This window comes from Lepisosteus oculatus, chromosome 25, assembly GCF_040954835.1.
Source record: "Lepisosteus oculatus isolate fLepOcu1 chromosome 25, fLepOcu1.hap2, whole genome shotgun sequence".
Lineage (NCBI taxonomy): Eukaryota > Metazoa > Chordata > Actinopteri > Semionotiformes > Lepisosteidae > Lepisosteus > Lepisosteus oculatus.
In genome coordinates this window covers 3,140,488-3,160,948 of record NC_090720.1, presented here as the reverse complement: position 1 = coordinate 3,160,948, position 20,461 = coordinate 3,140,488, and the positions used below count along the sequence as shown (strand labels likewise).

The 20,461-nt window shown below is 37.0% G+C and overlaps 1 protein-coding gene across 3 annotated transcripts in view; it reads left to right on the top strand.

The window, feature by feature from the left end:
- cfap74 (cilia and flagella associated protein 74) overlaps window positions 1-20,461 on the top strand; it is a 53,650-nt gene that overhangs the window by 17,107 nt on the left and 16,082 nt on the right. For 2 of the 3 annotated variants that reach the window (XM_015337233.2, XM_015337234.2), the window contains exons 15-23: window positions 4,934-5,000; window positions 6,000-6,089; window positions 7,754-7,927; window positions 8,351-8,507; window positions 8,879-8,982; window positions 11,223-11,345; window positions 11,733-11,854; window positions 15,353-15,481; window positions 20,263-20,350. In XM_015337233.2, coding sequence (XP_015192719.2) covers window positions 4,934-5,000; window positions 6,000-6,089; window positions 7,754-7,927; window positions 8,351-8,507; window positions 8,879-8,982; window positions 11,223-11,345; window positions 11,733-11,854; window positions 15,353-15,481; window positions 20,263-20,350 — 1,054 coding nt within the window. The remainder of the gene's footprint in view (window positions 1-4,933; window positions 5,001-5,999; window positions 6,090-7,753; window positions 7,928-8,350; window positions 8,508-8,878; window positions 8,983-11,222; window positions 11,346-11,732; window positions 11,855-15,352; window positions 15,482-20,262; window positions 20,351-20,461) is intronic. The other variant, XM_015337235.2, reaches the window with a different exon arrangement.

Sequence of the window (20,461 nt, the reverse complement as noted above, 5' to 3'; positions counted from 1 at the left end):
AATTAAACCCTGGATCTACTGATTGCATAAATGTTCTGTTTCCAACCAGGAACAGTGCAGTGCTTAATGAAGGATAAAAACAGCACAAGGCAGAACTCTTTCAGTATATAGCACTTTCAAGTGGTTGTGTTTTATTTTATATATAAGGTATTAAGAAATGGATTTTCATACTGCATGCAATGTTTTTTTTTTTAGATACTCACTTTATTTAGAAATGTGTATATATGTACAGACAGTAAAAGGTGTAACAGACATTTTGTTTGTTGTGAAATCGAGGTAAATTTCTCCCCCGTGGTCTTTAAATATCACAACAATATGAGCAATCCCCCCGTAACAACACGGGAGTTGGCGGAGCTGCGGTGAGCACCCGTAAAAGTTGACACCCCACCCTAAATACCCTGTCTAACGGCCCAGCCTGGGACAAAGAACCCGCTTAGCACATCGGTAACCGGACTGGACTGACCTTATTTAACGGGGTCCAGTCTAGAGCAGGGGGCGCAAGGCCAAAACTCAAAAATAAAAACTCAACTCTTGCAAAAAGGGTCAGAAAGAAAAACAACGGCCCTACGCTCGGTCACAATCCCCCTCTGGGACTGCCGCTGGAATGACCCTCCCCTTGCGGGGGTTTGCTCATCCCTCCAGGAGGTGCTCGGTGTGTTTTAAAGGGCCCCACATCTGCGGCTCGTCATTAATTAGGTGTGATTACAACGGCAACGCGTCACCCTTAATCAGGGCTCCGCCTCCACACTGAACACGCCCCTGTGTAATGCCACACCCCATAAAGATTAATCCACTGTTTTTGGATTGGTTCTTTCTCTCCAAGGAGCTTGTACTGATAGGATTTTATTTCTTCCAGGAAGAAAATAAAGGAGAATTTCCGTGAAAACAAAGTTAATGGCTTTTTCAATTAACCACAATTAAATGCACTGGTGAAATGATGCAGTTAGCAAAATGGAGAACTGTTAGCTGAATACTATTAATAATGATTTTCTAAATTTGACAATATAATTCGATAGACGATCATTAATAAATGGTCTACACTAACCTTGTTATTCAGATGTGCAGAAGGGGAAATACACAACTTCTGTTTTGGAAAAGATTTATTGCAAGCACAGAAAACAACATTTTCACTTGGTACCGATTTATTATCTTTTCTCATTAAAGGTTTTGCTGAGTTGCATTGAATTATCATTTTAGCAAAACGTAAACATAACTTGATAAAGGCATGCTGAACTGTTTTGTATTATGCTTAGCATTCTGAAAAAAACTCTTCACAGAATTGCCTGGATTTTCAAATATAATTCATTTAAAGTACGAAAACCTCATTTATTTTGACTGTTAGGATATGACAAGGATGGTGAAAGTAGATTAAACATAACCGTTTTGTTCTGGTCGTTTAACAGTTTTCTATATAGTGTGAAAATGTGTCTTGTAAATATAATTTAGGAAATTATAAAAATGCTTTTCTTTAAATCTTTCATTATTTTTGGATTTAAGGAATATGAGTTCTTCTATTGAAAGCAGAATTTGCCAGGAAAATCCACTTACCGAAAAATACACATATGCTATTCAGCAACTTATGTAAACACTGTACTCAGAAAATAAAACTTGTTCCCTGTTTGGTTTTCATAAAGCTGCTCTTTCTGGTAGAGAGTATTTAAGTGCAATCAGTAAAATAAAAAAACAGCTTTGTGAATATTAGGAAACAGGATAAGTATAGCTTTTTAGAGAGCCACTCAATAAACTCAGCCCTTACAGTGAAGGTCTGCATAAATAGGCAATAGACTTTAAAGTAATTTCCACAACGGCAAGCCCATTTAGACTACATGGAATGTAAAACCCTTATCTAGCATAGTGTCTGCAGTCAGTGTTGTAAAGACATTTTTTTTTGATAAATGACTTTGGAGTTAAGCTTAATTGGACAGTGCTTTGGTGATGGAAGCTTAAGTCTTTTTTTGGGATTGAAGCCAAATTTGAAACTGGACATTTAAAGGCGAAAACAGTTTCTGGAACTCAGTGTTTTCTTTATTTACATGTAGGCGGGATATGTCAACAGTACGGGTGCCCTCTCTCTTTTTCGATCTTAGAACAGTTATTTTCCAAAAGGAGTAGCAGTTTCTGCACTTTGACTTGAGATGCAGGGAAGCTGGAGGCTGGCACCTCTTTATCTCAGTGCTGTTTTCTGTGCCAGGCCTGTGACTCCTGTGTTACTGGCATACTCCAGTGAAGTGACATAATGCATTTCCTGCTGATATGGGCCAATACAAGTACAAAAACTGATTTTATGCATGGCTGTTATGTGTTTTTACCACACTGCTGCCTTGGCACAGCACCTATGGAGGCTCTTCTAAACTTTTGCCATTTTTTACACAGATGAAAAGTGTACCATTCTGAATAGAGTGATTTTTTTTCCCAGAACTTGAAAACTGTAGGGCTGAAGATCTTTTAAATGTTCGAGTGGGGAGCTGCGTCAGTGTGTATTGGCTACAATGGAACATGTAAAGCTTAATTCATGATGAAAAATACAAGATAGAAATATAAAATTTTTGGCTGTGGTGCCTTCTTCAGGTGTAACACACCGAGTTTGTCCTTTCTATTTTTCATCATGGAATTAACATTTACTTATTTCTAGATCTTTTATAAGCAGGGTCTTGTAGCTACTACGTTTCACATTCAGAATGGATCTCTTCGGGGTTAAAGAAAGTCACGGAATAATGTTGGGGAAAAAAAGCAGTGAAAGTCTCCTAACACACATTTCCAATATAAAAAAAAAGACCTGATGTAAAGGTATACTTGATGTATTGATAATTATTTTACTTCCAGCCAATACATTACTTTAATATTAAGATTCAGTTGCGGAAAAAAAAGCTTTCAAATCATTACCACTTGAGAGTGTTGTCAGCTTGAGCAATCAGACAGAAAATTACAAAGGCGTACATCTGTGGAGGTAATCTAAATTGTAGTCCTTTACTACTGATTGATATTCATTTTTCTTAGTGACAAAATTAAGAAGTTCTCATCACTTTATTGTCAAAGGGATTTGTTTTTTCTCCACCCCTCTCCTTTTTTTTCATGTCTTACTTTTGAGAGCTTTTTTATTTTATGAGGGATAAAACCAAAAAAAAATTACGCTCACAGAAGTAGGTCAAAAGATACTGGAGGGATTATAAAACATATTCCCACCAATGTCCTTGAAAGCCAGTAATGCATTTTGGAGTGTGTTGACAATGCACATTCTTCAGACTTTGAACCCACTTTCCTTTTTTTAGTATTTAGTTTAGATTTTGATCTGTACTTTGCTTTTTCTTTTATATAAAAAGTGTTTGTGTATTATTAGAAAAATGGCTATTGCAGGTAAGCATTGATGGGTTGCTATGCCTTCGATGTGTATGTGCATCCATCCCAGGGCACACATACAATTCAGACCAAGGGAGACCAGGGCACTCATACTGCCATGCAGGTATACGGAGGCTATGCAAACTCAATGCAGAAGGCATTCAAGTCTGTGATCCAACCCAGGTCCCAAGAAGTCTGAGCCAGTAGTACCAAACACCCCATCACTGTGACACCCTGTAGAGAAAACAAAAATGTCTTGTGTCCTTTACATACAGTACATCCAGTGCATCAGGTGAGAACCGTATGTGTTTATGTGTTTTTCCTGTCCATGTGCTAAACACTAGGTTGAACAAAATATTGAATTGAATAGGGATAATGTGAAAGTATGTCATTTATGAAAAGCAGCTAATTTAAGTGCAAATACTCAAGATAATACTTATCATGAGATGTTGACACCTTGGAATTGTTTCACCACGTCTTCAGCCACTCAAACATTGGCAATAAAATGATTGCTTCTGGTTGCTGTAATATTGTGTTTATGAACAGATTTGAGGAGCCACAGAAGGTGGTAAGAGTCACTGTAATCTTAAATGTCCTAATTTTGCAATACATAAATATTTCTACATGCATGGGAAGTTATTAACCCTATATAGTACAATCACAGTCAAATTAGTTTTTGGACCAACAGTCTTTGTTTTTGCTCTTATTACAACTGTAAATCTTCTATTATCTTCTTCTTCCCCATGTGATTTTAAATTGCTCAAGGCATGCAACTTTTTATCATGTCACATCTTCAGTTTACTGTGGCTTTGCATGTTCGTTACCAAGGACTGTTTTTGCCTGAAGAAAATGTTTAGAAAAATGAATTTGTTTCTGAAACAACACTAATATGTTGACTTTTGTGCCCACACAGTGCTTCATTTATTTTTATTGTATTTCTTTCCGGGAGAACTTCATTTAGCCAGGGGCAGCAGCTCCTACATCATCTGTATTTCCAGAATATGTGGCACACTAATTGATTTTAGTTTGAATTGTTCTATACAATCTGACCGTAAAATGTTTTCTTAAACTCTAACTCTGGGTCATTCTCATCTTTTATATTGTAACTTATCTTTTGTTATTTGGATTAAGAAGTGGAGAGGAATGGCACATTCATGCCTCAGACAGTTAAAGGTCAAGATATACAGTACCTGTTCTTGAAATGCATATTCTGCTCTTTGGTTATTTGGTTATGTGATTTAATGTTTCTTTCAAAGAAAGTAAAATAATTCTGAGTAAATTGAATTCTGCACAAATAAACACATATACAAGGTAATCACATTTCAAAATATTGCTAAAACAAAAACTGAACCAGTGAAAACCTATACCAAGTTGTTTTTACAGATATTTTTTAAATAATTTTTACATCATCTATTTCATAATACCCACTTTTGCACTATATAATAGACCACCACAGTTCAGCAGCTAAGTGCGAGATCCTGCCTACTCTAAAAATCAGATCATCAAGGATGTTCTTCTCCTTGTCTTAACTCATGTATCCACCTACTGTTTCTTTTTAAAGAAACTACTGTAAATTTCTTTTTCTGTGCTATTCCAGCTTTGAACCCCCAGGGGCTATGTCTGCTGGGATGTCCTGTGACATGCTGGTCACCTTTAAACCAATGGTAAGATGACAAACCACTAGTGATTGAGTTGCATTTCGATGACATGTGTGTGTTTATTCTGCACTGACCCATTCCTCTTACACTGCCCGACAAGAGAGACCTGTTCTTGGCTTCTTTGAAGAGTAACACTTTCCATTGCCTTGGCTAATATGCAAACTGAACTTAATCCTGAGGAATGAGCATTCAAAACATTTTTCCTTGAAAAGGGATATTATGATCCACCTTCTCAAGACAGAATAGTTCTCATCATTTGGAAGCTAGAGTTTCATGCATGGAGAGCAAAGACCCTGCTTGCTGTAGCTGTGTTACAGATCACTTGTCTTTCAGCAATGGGTAAAACGAAATCCAGCACTTCAAGCAAAGTTCTTTTTTGATTTATTCTATTACCACAATACAAAAATTGAATACAAAAGCATGAACTCAATGCTTCACTGGAGTTGAGGTGGTTCAGGTATTTCTGAAATTGTTTGCTGAGATGTGCTTTAGTAGATTAACCTCTCCTGGCACCTGTCATATTTTCAACAAGACTAACGAATAATTCAAGAAAGAACATTAGGGTAATGGTTTTATTCATCTGAAATCCAGTTTATTTTTTTTCTTGTTGTTCCACGTGTCATTTATTAGTCTATTTGTATGCCAGTGATGATTAACCCTTGACTTTCTGTGTTGTGTGCTGTGAAACAGCTGTCTTTTTTGTAAGTAAACGTGTAGACAGAGAGCCTGGAGGCTTTATTTTAATCAGCTCAATCTTTTATTGCATCATTAGGTTTTGTGTCAGTGTTTGCACTCCAGTCATTCCCCATTCGCTGATCTCTTTGCTAATAGACTTAGGTTATTAAGACTTAAGTTTAATTTTGAGAATGTAATAAGTGAATTAATGCTTAAAACAAAAATGTTTGCTTGGCTAGAATTACTTCCAGTTATCCTCTGAAATGTCTCAGTGCATTTAATAAAACCTGTAATCCTAATGGAAGTGGATTTTTTCCCTTTTCCTTTCAGATAAATAAAGATTTGGATGGAGAAGTACAGTTTCTGTCTCAGACAGGGCCATTTTCAGTCTCTCTTAAATGTACCATCAAGAAGTGTGAGGTGAGTTTGATGAAAATACCACTGGCATGTTTTTAGACAGCTGTGCTGAAGTGGTCACATTTCAATAAAGGTACTACATAGGTTTAGTAGTTCTACTTCTACTTAATTAATACTGCATCTTTTACTAATATTATTTCTTTGTTTTATTTAAAGACATTTTATTTCTCAAAAATGTTTTGAATCTTGAACTTGAACTTTATTGCCATATGTAACCGGTACTGGTACAATGGAATTCTTACTTACAGAAAGTCTCTCGTTTGTAAAACAAGTGTAAAAAACAAAACAAAGTGCAAACAGTGCATCAAGACAATGTACAAACAAACAATAGACAATGTGCAAGTAAACATGCAGACAGTTTGAATGTACACAATACAGACGTGTAAACAATGACTGGAGACGTACAATAAATAAATTACAATGAGGTAGATGGTGATGGTGTAGGTGTGGTCCGAGGGGGATGGCTAAATGTGTTCGCCAGTCTCACTGCTTGTGGATAGAAGCTATTGAAGAATCTAGTGGTTAGTGACCGTATGCTCTTATATCTCTTGCCTGAGGGCAGTGGGGTGAAGAGCTCATGCCCGGGGTGGTGACCGTCCTCTGTGATGGCCAGAATTCTACCACGGCAGTGGTCCTCATAGAAAATTCAAGGAAATTCTTTTACATACCAAAGGGTAATTTGTAATGTGCCCCAATCTAGAAAACTAGGTAGTATGTATCTGCAAACACTATATGTTTACCCACTTCCTACCTGTACAAAGCAATTCATAAAGATTTTTGTTTGCGGTTCTTGAAAATGTATTTTAAACTTGATAGAAATCTAACACATGGTAAATGTGGTTAATTGGTGACGTGGCCACCTGTTTTCTCACCACACCCTGACTGAAACCTTTTGTTACAATATAAGTCAAGTCTGCACGTCTAGCTCATTTGAAGATGAAGATTAATTATTATCTCACGGCACTGTCACAAGTCGCTGGAGGAATAAATAACCCAGTTACACTTCATTTTTCTCACTAAGCGGTCCCTTTCATGTTATCGGTGACTTGTTAATTACTTTATATATGCTAGACCTATAGATAGTGGGGGTAATTGGGTGGTAAAGGGGTGAAAGGTTGAGATTACCTCCTGACAGTTTAGCTCCTGCCCTGCTATCACATTAATATTGGATCAAAGGATTCTTGGTTATGTTTAAGTTCAAGTTAAAGATTTAAAGCTTATTTTAGCATTAGGTTATGGGGGATGGTCGTATATTTTTACAGCTGTTTGCACTATTGACAGTTAGCACAACCATTTCTATCACTACACTCCTCTTAAAACAGTTTGGTACTTTTAAAGATTTTAAGGCAATTATGTGATGCAGAAAAGCATTTTGTCTTGAGTAATGCTCTTCTCAAGTGATTTTTTCAAACAGTCATTATGCACTGGCAATATAATGATAATATTCCCTTCTGAATAAGAAACAATACAAAATTGCAAGAATCTATGCTAGTAAAAGGTATCTCTTTATTAGTCTTTTGAGCGAACAACAAGTACCTTCATCTGAATACTCGGGAGGGATCCCTTTACGATAAGTGATGTGTCCCTCAGCAGGCTGTTGAATCAGTATATGTATTTTTTTTAGCCCAGTGAGAGATTTCTCATTATCTGTCTTCTACTTCTCACAGCTGGCTGTTGATAACAGCCTCATTGATTTCGGTACCCATGTGGTGGGTGAGACAATTTCACGAGTAATCACCCTGACCAACCGTGGGACCCTGGGAACACATTTCATTCTTGTTCCATCGTCAGACTCTGGTCCAGTCCAGCTTGTATCAGAGCCTTTCTCCATGGAGCCAGAGGTGAGAAGCTGTGCATCATATCGAGTGTGTGTCCGACAGCACAGCCCAACATCAGGATTCCCGTTGGAAAGTCTCAGAACTGATCCGCTTTCTGTCTGAACTGGACAACAGACCATAAAATACATAGTTTTGTTGCATATAAGCAGATGTAGAATACACTGGGTTTTTGGCTGATCCGCCGGATTTTAATTAAAATTAAAATGGGGGGTGTAGCCTAATCTGTTGACTGTTCGAAGCAGAAATGATTAAGTCTGGATCTCAAGTTCAACATTATATCTTATATCCTAATTACTTCAATTACATTATTTGAATTAGATGTCAAACCTTAAGAATGTCGCTAATTGAAAGGTACATATCATACCCCCAGATCCATACCTGGTCTGAAGGCAGTACTGTATTTTCATATTTCTTACAATCCGTCAGGTTTCCCAGGAGGTCACCTGTGCAGAGGTCATCTCAGAAGGACAAGAAACATCTCTGCAACAGGTCTCTGGGGAAGACTGTGACAGCGCAGAAGAGAATCAGAAACCTTCCAATGGGACAGTGTCTCCTTACACAGAGAAAGAAACGTCTGGTAAAGGCAATTTGAACAAAACCAGCTAGTTGTGTTTTTTCAGATCTGAGGAATATGTTTCTTAGGCTTCATGGAAAGGAAGGGGTTTCACACTATTGTCTTGCACTCTTGTCTGTGCAAATTTTCTCGTTCTGATTGGGTTTTCTCCATGTGCTCTGGGATCCTCTCTCAGTCCAAAAACATGCAGCACAGGTTATTTGACATCTCTGAATTTCCCTCCGATGGACTGGCGTCCCATCCAGAATGTAGTCATGCCAAGTTAGTCTCCGTGACCCTGTATAAAGATAAAGCAGTTAATGGATGGTTGGATGGATGTTCCTAAGTCAAATATGTTCTAAATTATTTATTTCTCCTTTTATTTCTTATTCCTTAAACAGAGCTGAAAGACCAAGAAGTTCCTTCTGCAGAGCACGGTGGAGCAGAGCTGCTTGGGTCTGGCAAATGGGGTGTTGTGGAGTCCAGTGAGATTAAACCTGGAGAGGTAGGAACTGTATTGCATACAGTATGTCTTTGAATGTACACTGCACAGATTACCTCTAGAAAATAAGAAGTCTGGTCACTACAACAATTTCACCTGTGCATAGATGGATTCATACAGTTTTCAGAATTGAAAAGAAATTGGTCAGAAAAATGTAGAAGTATACATACTCAATTTTATATGAACAAACACATTAAATTTGAATGAGAGATGAAGCAGGATTGGAAAGCGAGGGATTTTCAGGTTGAAGATCTATGAGCTGGAAACATAAAGAGCAAGTTGGGGTTTTCTGTGGGGCGATCATTTTAAACTTCACACTGTCTGCAGACTGAGAACAGGATCATTCAACATTTCCAGACACTCACAGCATTACTGAAGCACAAAATAAAATGTGCCACTCAGAGTTACAACTTATCAACTGCATCAAAATGTTTAAGCCACTCTTTATAAGTTAGGAATTAATACAGAATATATTTAACACTTTCCTGGATATTTATTTACAAGTGTGATTAGATTACAAACCATTACATATTGTTATATGGAAAAAAACTTGGATCAGAATTTCAGGCTAAAAATACAGCTGGGCACTAAATCATTCATTATTAAAATCTAATGTGGGAACTCCATTGGATAGTGTGATGCTGAAGTTTGGTAACATTCTAATAATTTTGAATCATCTGGAAGGGTAGATTGTGACAGCTCTTTCCAGAATTCCACTTCAAGAAGATTAAATGGAAGCTGATGCCTAGGATTCTTTGAAGGGATTATTTGGATTATATACAGTTGTCAATTAAAAAAATCCTAATGTCTCTGAGCAAACATCATCTTGCTTAAAATAACCATCTTCATAATTATACGTTTGGAATTGAATAATGAAGATGATTTATCACTGAGAGTGGCAGAAGATTAAGTAGGCTGATTATGACATGTTATCAGATAATTTTGTTTGTCAGCTGATGTATTACATACAATTCATCAAAAATATTTCTACATCATGATGTCACATTATATATAATTTACTTTTATTTTCTTCCCAAGTGTTTATAAAATTGAACTGGGACTTTGCTGTCAAGTTAAGGAAAGATCCATCTTACTTAGGTTGTCAAAATTCCTTAAAACTCTCATGGTTTATTTTGAATTTTTCATGCACAGGGTTTGCATTACAGATCCGGGACCTGGATTTCTTGCGTAACTCACTGCATGAATAGAAACCCCATGTGACGCTAGTTCTAAATTCTTTTGGACAGGTTTTTTGAAATGTTAGTGCAGTGCAGTTTGGAAATGTAGTTTGCAAAGTCTTCAGTCTTGCACTTCGCTTTAGACTCTAGATACAGTATCCATCTGCCAGCAGATGCCACTCAATTAATCACTTAATGCATTACATGATGGTGTTTACATGCTTCATCTCCATTCTGGGTGTGTAACTTTTTCCTAATGGAGTCTCCTGATGTGAAGCTTTATGACACTGAGCTCTTCCTATGGGAGACAATCTCTGTAATTGTGACCTTCATTGCTTTCTGAAACACATTAATAAACCTAATGCTTTTTCAGGGTGTTTGGATCTCTCCTTTCTATGTTGTCTCTTTTCCTGAGCTGGAAGTGCAATTTGTCTCGCATCAGACACACCTCTCCAGAGTATTTACTGTATGCCAGTATGAAGTTGCTTCATTTGTGTAATTCAAGAGGGCTCTAATGGCCTGAAGCCCAACGTCTTGTTTTAATGCATTTTGAGGCCATAATCAGTCCACATCCATAGAGCCGGAGCCTAACCCACTAAGCAATGGGCCCAAGGCAGGTCCAGAATTGAACCTGAGGCCCCTGCTCTGCATGCTAACCACTCTGCCACTATGATCATTGTGCATATGCTGTATATTTCCTTTTGTATGAGCTCATGGCTTTATCGAGTCCGTTTATATGTTGATTATTTTGTTGTGATAACATCTTGTGCATTTTTATGCTACTTTCACAGGCTAATTCGGTTGTTTTTTTCTCACCAAATACTGACCAAAAACAGTATTTCACTACCACTGCACCTTTAGCTACTACCATGCACTTACCTGCATCAAATGAGCATCTAAATGTTTTTAGACACAATCTTTTGTGTCAGCAGAGTCTACACATTCTGAAATGAATTTTAAATCAAAACATTGTAGAGGTCGAATTTATTCCTTAAAATCACAAAAACCCAAGGAATGGAAGCTTTCCCTGTAATTTTCTTATGTGATGTTTTGTCCATCTTCCAGGTCCAGGAAGGTGAAATTGGTCCATTATCCTGTATCAAACTGCAGATCATTTTCACTCCCACAATTCCAGGAGACGTTCAGATGGCCTTTGATATCAGGTTCTCTGACCCCAGCGCACAACCTGTAAGTGGACATGTGGTGATTGTATTTGCTGTGGCCCTTCATAGACATGAATGTTAACAGTCTTTTGGTAAACTAACAAGTTTTACATCATTATGTATGGTTTATTTTCCTGGCTTGTTTCTTATTCTGCCTTCCTTGTACTCTTTATCACATTCTGGATCTGAGTCCTGAAGTTTTTATTTTTGTTCTTTTTAAATTAAGGACTCGAAATGTTTATCTATGAAAATATTCTACAGTGCTCAAAATGGATCAGCGCACATTGGTGTGCTACGTCTATACAGTATATTTACAGTTACTCTTTTTCCAAAAAGTTTCAAATTGCATTTTTTAGTACAGTTACATTGTAAAGTCAACTTACAACTAACTCATTTTTTCCCTAAATTTCAGATTCCCATTACAGTACGCGGGGTTGCCATAGATTTACCTGTCTGGGTTGCACAGCCAAATGTTGACTTAAAGATCTGCATGTATGACCGCCTTTATCAAGACAGCATTGTTGTGCATAGTAGGTAAGTCTATTAGCCTTGGATGTTCCTCTCTTCTTGAAAGCAAAAAATATTTGTCTTCACAGACTTTATGTGAAGCCGTCTAAACAAATCAGATGTTTTATATGCCGAGTTTCCTATAATGTATAAATATTGAATGTCTTCCTGTCGTCATTTTTGTAGATGCTTAATCTTCATTGTAATATAACAAAATGAAAGATGTCAAAATAGACATCAGTGTAGTTTTTGAAACTGTATTTTTTTCTAATTCATTTTTTTTCTTGTATATACTATATTGTTTTAAAAAAAAACCTACTCCCACCCATATAATGTATTTCTTTTCATGCCAAACCTTTACCATAGCTGTTTGCATGTTTGGATTTTTTTTTGTAAGGCTCCATAAATATTAAATGAATTTAAATGAGAATTTCTTATAGGAGCTATTAAAAAATTGTTCCTTTAAAATGTCGCATTACTTGTTCAGTTAAGTACTTGTCATAACCTATAAAAACAATTGGATGACTTTATTTTTTTGTTATCCTGTGCCCCCCTTATTGTCAGGGGAACCTGGAATAGTGCATCAAAGAGCAGGTACCATCTGGAGCTCAATTACACATTTGTAGGAAGTAATAGTGCCTGAAAGCATGAAGGACAATAGGGTACTGTTCATCTATCCCACAAATCAGATGACAAGAGCAGCTGCAAATTAACTTGAAGTTGGTTTTAAAAAGTTTTAATTTTTCCCCAGACACTTCTCCTTTGTCCTGTGTTCCTGTGTGTTGATACCAAGTCCATTTTGCTGCAGACTTATCTATATGCAGCCTGTTAATAAATATATAATGTTCCTATGAAGCCTGCTGTAAAAGCTTTACTTAGTGGCACAATGAAAGTTGAGACCTTGGGATGGACAACCTGTTGCAATGGACAACAACAGTGGACACTGAAAGGCTTCATACATCTGTGTACCATATGCTCTCACACACGCAAATCATTCTGAGCACACATGGTTTAATAAGAAAGAGGTGCATGTTTCATGCTGTCACCCTAGCACGTTATGTATAGACAGGTTTCATTCAAAACACTGACATCTGCACTGAATAAATTGATCGCTTTTATCATAAGGATCATACGCTCCTAATAACTAAACATTTTAGTTTCATGTAGTTCAATTCCAATAATTTACGTGTCTTGTTTCTGGAAAAAAAGATTCTTGATTTTAAATATGAGATTGAAAAGCTACCTGAAAGGAAAGGATTCTTGCATTTTTTGAGGTAGGCGTTCCCACTCATACACTGTGAGCAGTCCAGCCCACGTCTGTATGTCTGACAAAACAGATGCAACACAGCAGGCATTGGAATCTTCCAAAAATTCATGTTCACCAGGCCCACATGCCCCTTCTAGGGTTTTACGCAAATTAAACCTGAATGTTTTGATGCAAAATACTGCATTATTCAATCTAAGAAAAAAACATGTGGAGAGATTAACATATTCTTTTCCAGAACGGAAGAGGTTATTGCAACTACTTAAATTTAATATGCACATACAGAGGTGATGTAACAAAAGTATCAGATGATATAATTCTTCTGAAAATGTTCAAATCAGTTAGCAGATGTCTATTAAAGCACAATCTTAAAAACTCATCCCATAAATATTTGATTTGATTATCATTAAAACAGACTGTGCCTGACCTAATGTTGGCTGAACAGTGAAGAACAGAGAAGAATAAGTATCTCTAACACCTGGCTATCCTTTTTAATCCTATTTCAATGTTTTTGAAATGGCTCCTGAGAGGCTCAGATGCTCAACTCTTAATATAGAATTTTAAAAATATCCTCCTTCTCTCCAGCCTTCCCAACTCCCCGCCCCACCCCTCCTAAACAGGTTGGCACTATTTTTGATTTTCCAAATTAATCGCCCTACTCCCCAGTTATGAATGACTGTAGAGAGGGTGCTGAGTAATTATCCACACCGGCTCTCTGGGTTTCATTTCAAACCATGGCCAGGGCTGCTTGGGGGAATGTGCTGCTGAGAAAGCAGCTCAGTCTGCCATCTGGACTGACAGCTTTTAGAACCACAGTAGGAATGGAAAGTGACACCAGTGTACCCTGGCAGCCTTGGAGCTTTTAACCAGGGGTGGACATTAGCACAGTCAGGGGTTGAGGGTATACTTGGCAGCTGGTATAAAACAAAGGGGTTAAGGCAAACTAGATTGTAATAGTAAACTACATAGCTGTTTCATACAGTACAACGCAAGTAAGCATGAAACAATTGGAGTATCCTTTCATGTGTGCATTTCCGATTCTTTTAAACACACAATAAACTATACCAATGGAAACTAAAATAGACTGGGCACAGTCCATATTGTTACAGTTAGCCCACTCATTTAGTTTTTTTATCATGTGTATTTTCTTAATGTTTGCCTGCGGCCCTATACATACTGTAGGTTAAACGGAAATAACCTCAGCCACGCTCAGGTGTGTTGCGGTTGAGGTGAGGTTTGTGGTTAAGTGCCATTGGTTTGTCTGTTTGGTGTAGCTCCGAGTGTGGTCATACTACATTGGAATAATGAAAAACTCAGGGAAATGTGCCACACACAATGCATGGTACGCTCTTTTTTCCTTTACTGCCTGGTTCCCTTCCACCTTCATTGTCCTCGTCCCTCACGCTTTTAAACATAATTGCCACAAGTGTCACTTTGCAGAAGGCATCGGCCTCTGGGTACACTCCTGACATCAGAGGTTAAAACAGCTTGAAAGCCAATCGATGAGTCCATTTTAACAGCAAAACACATAAATGAATCAAATTGCAACAGTCCTCTGTCCTGTTCCTGGAGTGGCACCTGCACTGTGTGAAGTCCTTTGCAAGTATTGTACGTGTGTAGTTGGACTTTGCATGAAGAATCCCAATTGGTAAGGATCCATTTATATCACCAGCTCCTTGTATGTCCTTGCCACAGGGAGAACCATCTGTGGGAGTCTATTAAAATTGGGTCACTTACATTCTAGGAGAACAAAAAAAATTGGGACTCAGTTTTCAAATTACCCAGCAATTCAGCAAAGGACACAGTGCTCTCAATATCACAGAGTGACTGCAACTCAAACCGTAACATACTTTGATCATGACAGTTGTACAGCTCTTTCTACAAATGATTAATGATCATAAGTGGTTTATTTGAAAGGTAACATTAATATTATGATGATGATGACTGTTTAAAAAAATAAAAGTTAGAGGTGATTTATGATCAGCTGTTCTTTTATTTATTTGTTGGCAGTTTCTTTCCTCTTTAAAAATATCTGTCATTTTTTTTCACTTCCAACCATTGGATTTAAATTAGGAAAAATTGAAATATCTTATTGAAAATGTGGTTAAATAAAATGTTTTATTCACTTGTCTCATCGTGGTCTCAGCACTGGGACCCTGAATACTAAAGCCACAGTGAATCAGATGTATGTGCACCAACCACTTTACACAGTAAGTCTTTCAGTGGTCACCTTCACACTAGCATTCTCTAATGTGTTTCAGGTCCAGCACGGCTCTTCGTCTCACTTTTGTGGTTTGCAAGGAACTTCGGAACCACTTAGAGATACTTCCTAAGACCGGGTACATCCAAGCTCAATCAACCTTCAATGTGCAGCTCAAATTCCTGCCCAGGTAACTGGCATCTTGCAGAGAAGACCAGATTTTAAAAACACATCCTAATATTTCAGCTTCGCTGCTATTAACCCCTTTCAAATGTTTCGAAATCTGGAGGCACTGTTCTAACTATGAAACTTCCTTCATATTGGTTGTTTGGTCGCTTATTATTGACACAGCTTTTTACATGATTTTTTTCCTTTTTCTAGTAAGGAAAATGGAAACAACAAGCTTTCATCTGTTGTTAAGGCATCTACAAATGCGGCTTTTTTTTATACCCCTGATTTGAAATCTAGACAGTACTGTAAAATGTGAGTAAAGTACATAATGTTAAGTATGGTTTTGGGGAAGGACAACCTAAGCACTAAGATTAATTAATAATAACACATATAACATAAAATTCAAGATGATAATTTATGAGGTTCACATTTTTCTCTCCTAAATAAAAAAAAAAACCTTTACAGCTTCACAAAATCCCGAACATTTAACAGACTCAGTGCCATCAAGCCTTTTAAGACCTTTGAGTGACATATTTAAATTAGGAACAGGTAGAGGAGGGAAGAGTTATGTTTAGGTTACGGGACAGTATTGAACAGAATGGGGTGGCAAGTTCTTTTCTGTGTAGCACCAAGGCATATGAATAAGGTCTAGGTTCCGGTGCAGTGACTTCATATGACAAAGATGTCTCTTTTCTGTACCTCATTGTGTTAATACTGGGCATGCAGGCATGAGCAGAATGTCGGACGGCAGTAATCAGCTTTCGTGGAGCGGTGGGTTGTGGGATGTGGATTAGGCAGGAATTACAGCACTGCTTCCTCTTCCTCCAATTTCAGCATGGAAGCTGTTTTATTTATGTCAACTTTCATGCATGATTTACACATGTTGAACACATGTTGTGCATCCACCTGTACATACTGTACGTGCCTGTATATACCAAAGTTCATCATATTTTACGATTCAATAAAAAATGTATAAATACATGATAAGTATTAAATATAAATACATTCGACAAATCTGAAGTCTTCTTCATCCTAGCGTTAATCCCGCATCAGCAGGGTCTGCATGTCGGCACGGCCATCTCCATTTGGTGCGGTCATAGCTGTCCTCCAACATTATTATTATTATTATTATTATTATTATTATTATTAATATTATTAAAGACCATCTTTTTTATCTGTAAGAGTTGTTTTGAGCCCTTCATTTATGGATTTCCCAAATCCTTGCATTGGCATGCAAAAACAGTAAATGTATTCTTTTGAAAAGGAAATACAATATGCTTTTCATTGTAATATAGTGTATCGTTCCACTATACACTGAACTGTAGCTCTAAAAGGGGCAGAAAATACTGTGCCAAGATTAACGTAAGTCTCAAGACTGCAGAATCTAGCTTTGATTCATTTATCTTAATTGTTTAAGGTTTATTAGTTTCATTATGGAATCCTGAAATCTTCATGGGTTCATACTCTTCCTCAGTGAATGAATTGAGAATCCCACTATTATTATAATGCCAAAAAAGTCTGCTGTAAAAGGCTAGAATAGCTCTAAGTAAAAAAGGAACATCATCATTTAATATCTAGTTTGTTTTTGCTGAAGATGTGCTTTTTAACATATTTTATCTAAAGCAATTGTTTGCTATCATCTGATTTTTTTTGCCTGAGCTCATAGAATTGGGTTAACCTGAATAGAAAATAATTAAGAAAATGCATCCATGTCTCTATTAATGTCAGCAAAGAGCGTGCTGTTGATTAGCTTTCAGATTGGGATTCTACTTCTGGGAATTGTAATAAGCAGCACAAGTAAGCAAAACTGAACCAGTGTGAAATTAAAGTGTGTTAAGATGACTATTTTGTTTAAAGCAAGTTTCAAAAGAAGATTTTTTTACACATGCTGGAAATGTGTTTTTCTGTCTTAATCCTTTCTATAACCCCTTTGATGATCACTGTTTTCATTGAAACCAAAGCCTTTACATATGAGATAAATGTGATAAAAAAAATCTAAATGCCTTATGTACAGTATGGCATGGTGGGGATTTATATCCAAAAAGCTATGTATATATTTGGGGATGTTTTCTATGAATTGTGTTGGGCCTGATCTACAGTATAGGTGGTGTAAAAAATAAAATAAAACAAGTGTTCAGTTGTTACAGATGAGACTGAAAATATTGTAAATTGTACAGCTGTGTATTTTGTTACTCAAACATATCAAGGAAAATGATAAAATGATGTATTTGTATTGCAAAATACAGGTAACAATCTCATAATATATATAAATGCATACGTATACTCTTGTCTTGCAGCAAATCAGATAAGTTCTTCTTGAGTTAATTAATTCAGGAATTTAGGTCCCTGTGACTCTGTTTTCTATTCCTATTGAAGTTCTTTTCCTGCAATCTATGAATTTTTCTTAGTGCTTTTAAGAAGGCCGAGGGCCCTATTAGAATAATGCAAATCAAAGAACATATTAATCATATTAATTAAAGAATATGATTTTTAAGTGATTTTCAGTGCAAATCAATAGTGACGTTGTACAGATATATCAAATAAACATTTAGATGGTAAGGAGTTAAAAAGTAGATGTAGACCACAGTTGAAAAGGAAATTGAGCCAAATCTAAAACCAGCCATCCAAACATTGACCAGACAGATGGGATTTCTGCTGTCCTACAAGGATTTTCCACTTTCCACAGCCAAGCTAATTCAAGTGTCCAGCTCCAGCAGAGATTCCATTAGCAAAGAACAAGGGATTCTGTTAATAAATTAAAATTAGTGTCAGGCCTCAGCAACTGTCTCAGTATATGACAATAAACAAAAGATGAATCCTGCTTTCCACCAGACACACTGGGAGTTAGTTCATGATTTTCTTCATGTGTGTTGCTAACTAAGCTGTTCTTGTTCTCCTTTTAGAAGACACCTTACAAACCTTTTCCAACAGCTGAATTATTTGGATTTTAAAGAACTGCGGGATAAACTCAAAGCAATGGTAGCAACAGGCTTCCAGAGATCTTTTAAGTATAATCGGGTTTTAAAGTGCTTTAGTGTTATTTAGAATCCCCGACGTCTGGAAACATAATTAAAATCACATAAGGCCATTGACATTCACAACTAAGTTTTCATGCAATAGGATTTTCACCAAACAATTGCCAGTGGCTTCAAAGGAGTTTGGCTTCACAGTGCTTCAGTTCAATTGTCATGTTCATCCTCTGATCAGCAAAAGTGCTGCATTTCAACATTTTAACATTTATTCGCAAAAATATGACACCGGGAAAATTATTGTCCTGCTGATATATGTAACACGTTTTATATTTTGATTTTTTTGCTTCTTAAATGCAGCTAGAAGGTATTTTGTGTGATGCCGAAAAAGTCCTGCCAGTAGAAAAAATCCATGAACTCTAAATATGGTCTCAGGTCTGTCAGAGCTACAAAGTAATATAGCAGGCGTAAAACTGGAGAATCGAGGTGGACACTCCCTGAAGTTCGTCTTCCAAAGAGCCAGATGTAAATTTGGTCCACCACCAAAAAATAAATAAAAGAAGGGTGTTTGTTACTAAAAATGGTGTTCTTTGGAATTGCTAGCTACAAATGAGTAGGTGATGCAAGAAATGCTAACAACCACATCCTTACACACAGCTCCAGAAAGCAAAAACCTACCAGTGCAAATCCGTGTCTCTTAATCCTTGAGTTAAAAACAACTTTTTCTGTGCATTAAAGTTTTTCGAGTGTCAGTAACTCTTGTAGGATTTGTGTAAGTAATGAATGGGAAACACTATTTCTGCCAAAAATAATGTCCTAGTTTTGCTTTTTAATTGATTCATTGTTTTTTGTAGGTTTCATTTTTTGTTTGCTTCATTTAAGTCGTGGTATGCACTGAAAGATGTCATTTCTCAGTGGGACAAACACCAGAGATTTATGGACCCATTTCTGTAGCACTTAATCAAATGATATAATCTGATGGATTGTTGTGAGGCTCCTGCCCTGCTCTGATCATGCATTTTACTGACATCACCATGGCTACAGCACAGACAGAGTGCAGGTCTCTCCTGTGGCTGAAACTGCAGTTCATTTGTGGCCATGATTTAATAAGCCTGACCAATCATCCACACTGTAACTAACGCAAGAAGTTCTTTTGAGCAGTCAGAACACTGAAATGGAGTGCTTGATTGCAGTCCTCTCAAACACTAACCCCTAACTGGGTTTTTAGTCACTTGTATGTAGCGTTGCTGCTCAGCTTTCCATCCACTCATTAGATTCCATTTAGTTGTTCAGCTCCACTGGCTGAGACTGTAATGCATATAGTTCTCCCTGAAGCCATTCTGGCTGTGGTACCCTGACTGCACTGTTGTCTTGTGTTAGAGTTATCGTTTTTATTGAATTATCAAAAGCCTTACAATCCACCAAAGAGCATAGTTTAATTAAACCAACCGAGAAGAGAAAACAAGTGCCAGAAAAAAATAATTAAAAAGACATCAAAAGGTGCATACATTGTAATAGAGGTGGAAAGCAAGCACTACTTGTAATGTATCAGACACATCTTTCTGCCTGTTGTACAGCCTTAGATATTTGTTTTTCTCTTCAGAAGGGTACGTTTTAGAATTGTATTTTAGTTCTAATTTTTAGAATTATATAAGGTTTAGTGAGTATATACTATAAGGATGTAATTGAATTCCTGGGCAAAAACTGTATGTGTGCATATGCTTCAAGCATTTAATTAAGGATTTTGTTCGAGGGATCTCTGTGCCATTTTAAGCAGAACACCAGCATATTGTGTTATAACAATGCCGTTTTCTTTCTTTGTTTCCTCTAGACATTCCTTGCCAGATGATGCAGGGGCATGTTTTGATAAAGAGACAGGTGTGCTAGAAGTCCCTTTGATGATACAGGTGGCAGATCAGGTTGGTAGCACTCTCATCCTCATTAGCAGTTTACCATTATCTGGAACAGGGAGATATTAAAAAGGCATCAAACTGCTCATTATTAAATGCTCATTTTCCACTCAGGTGAAG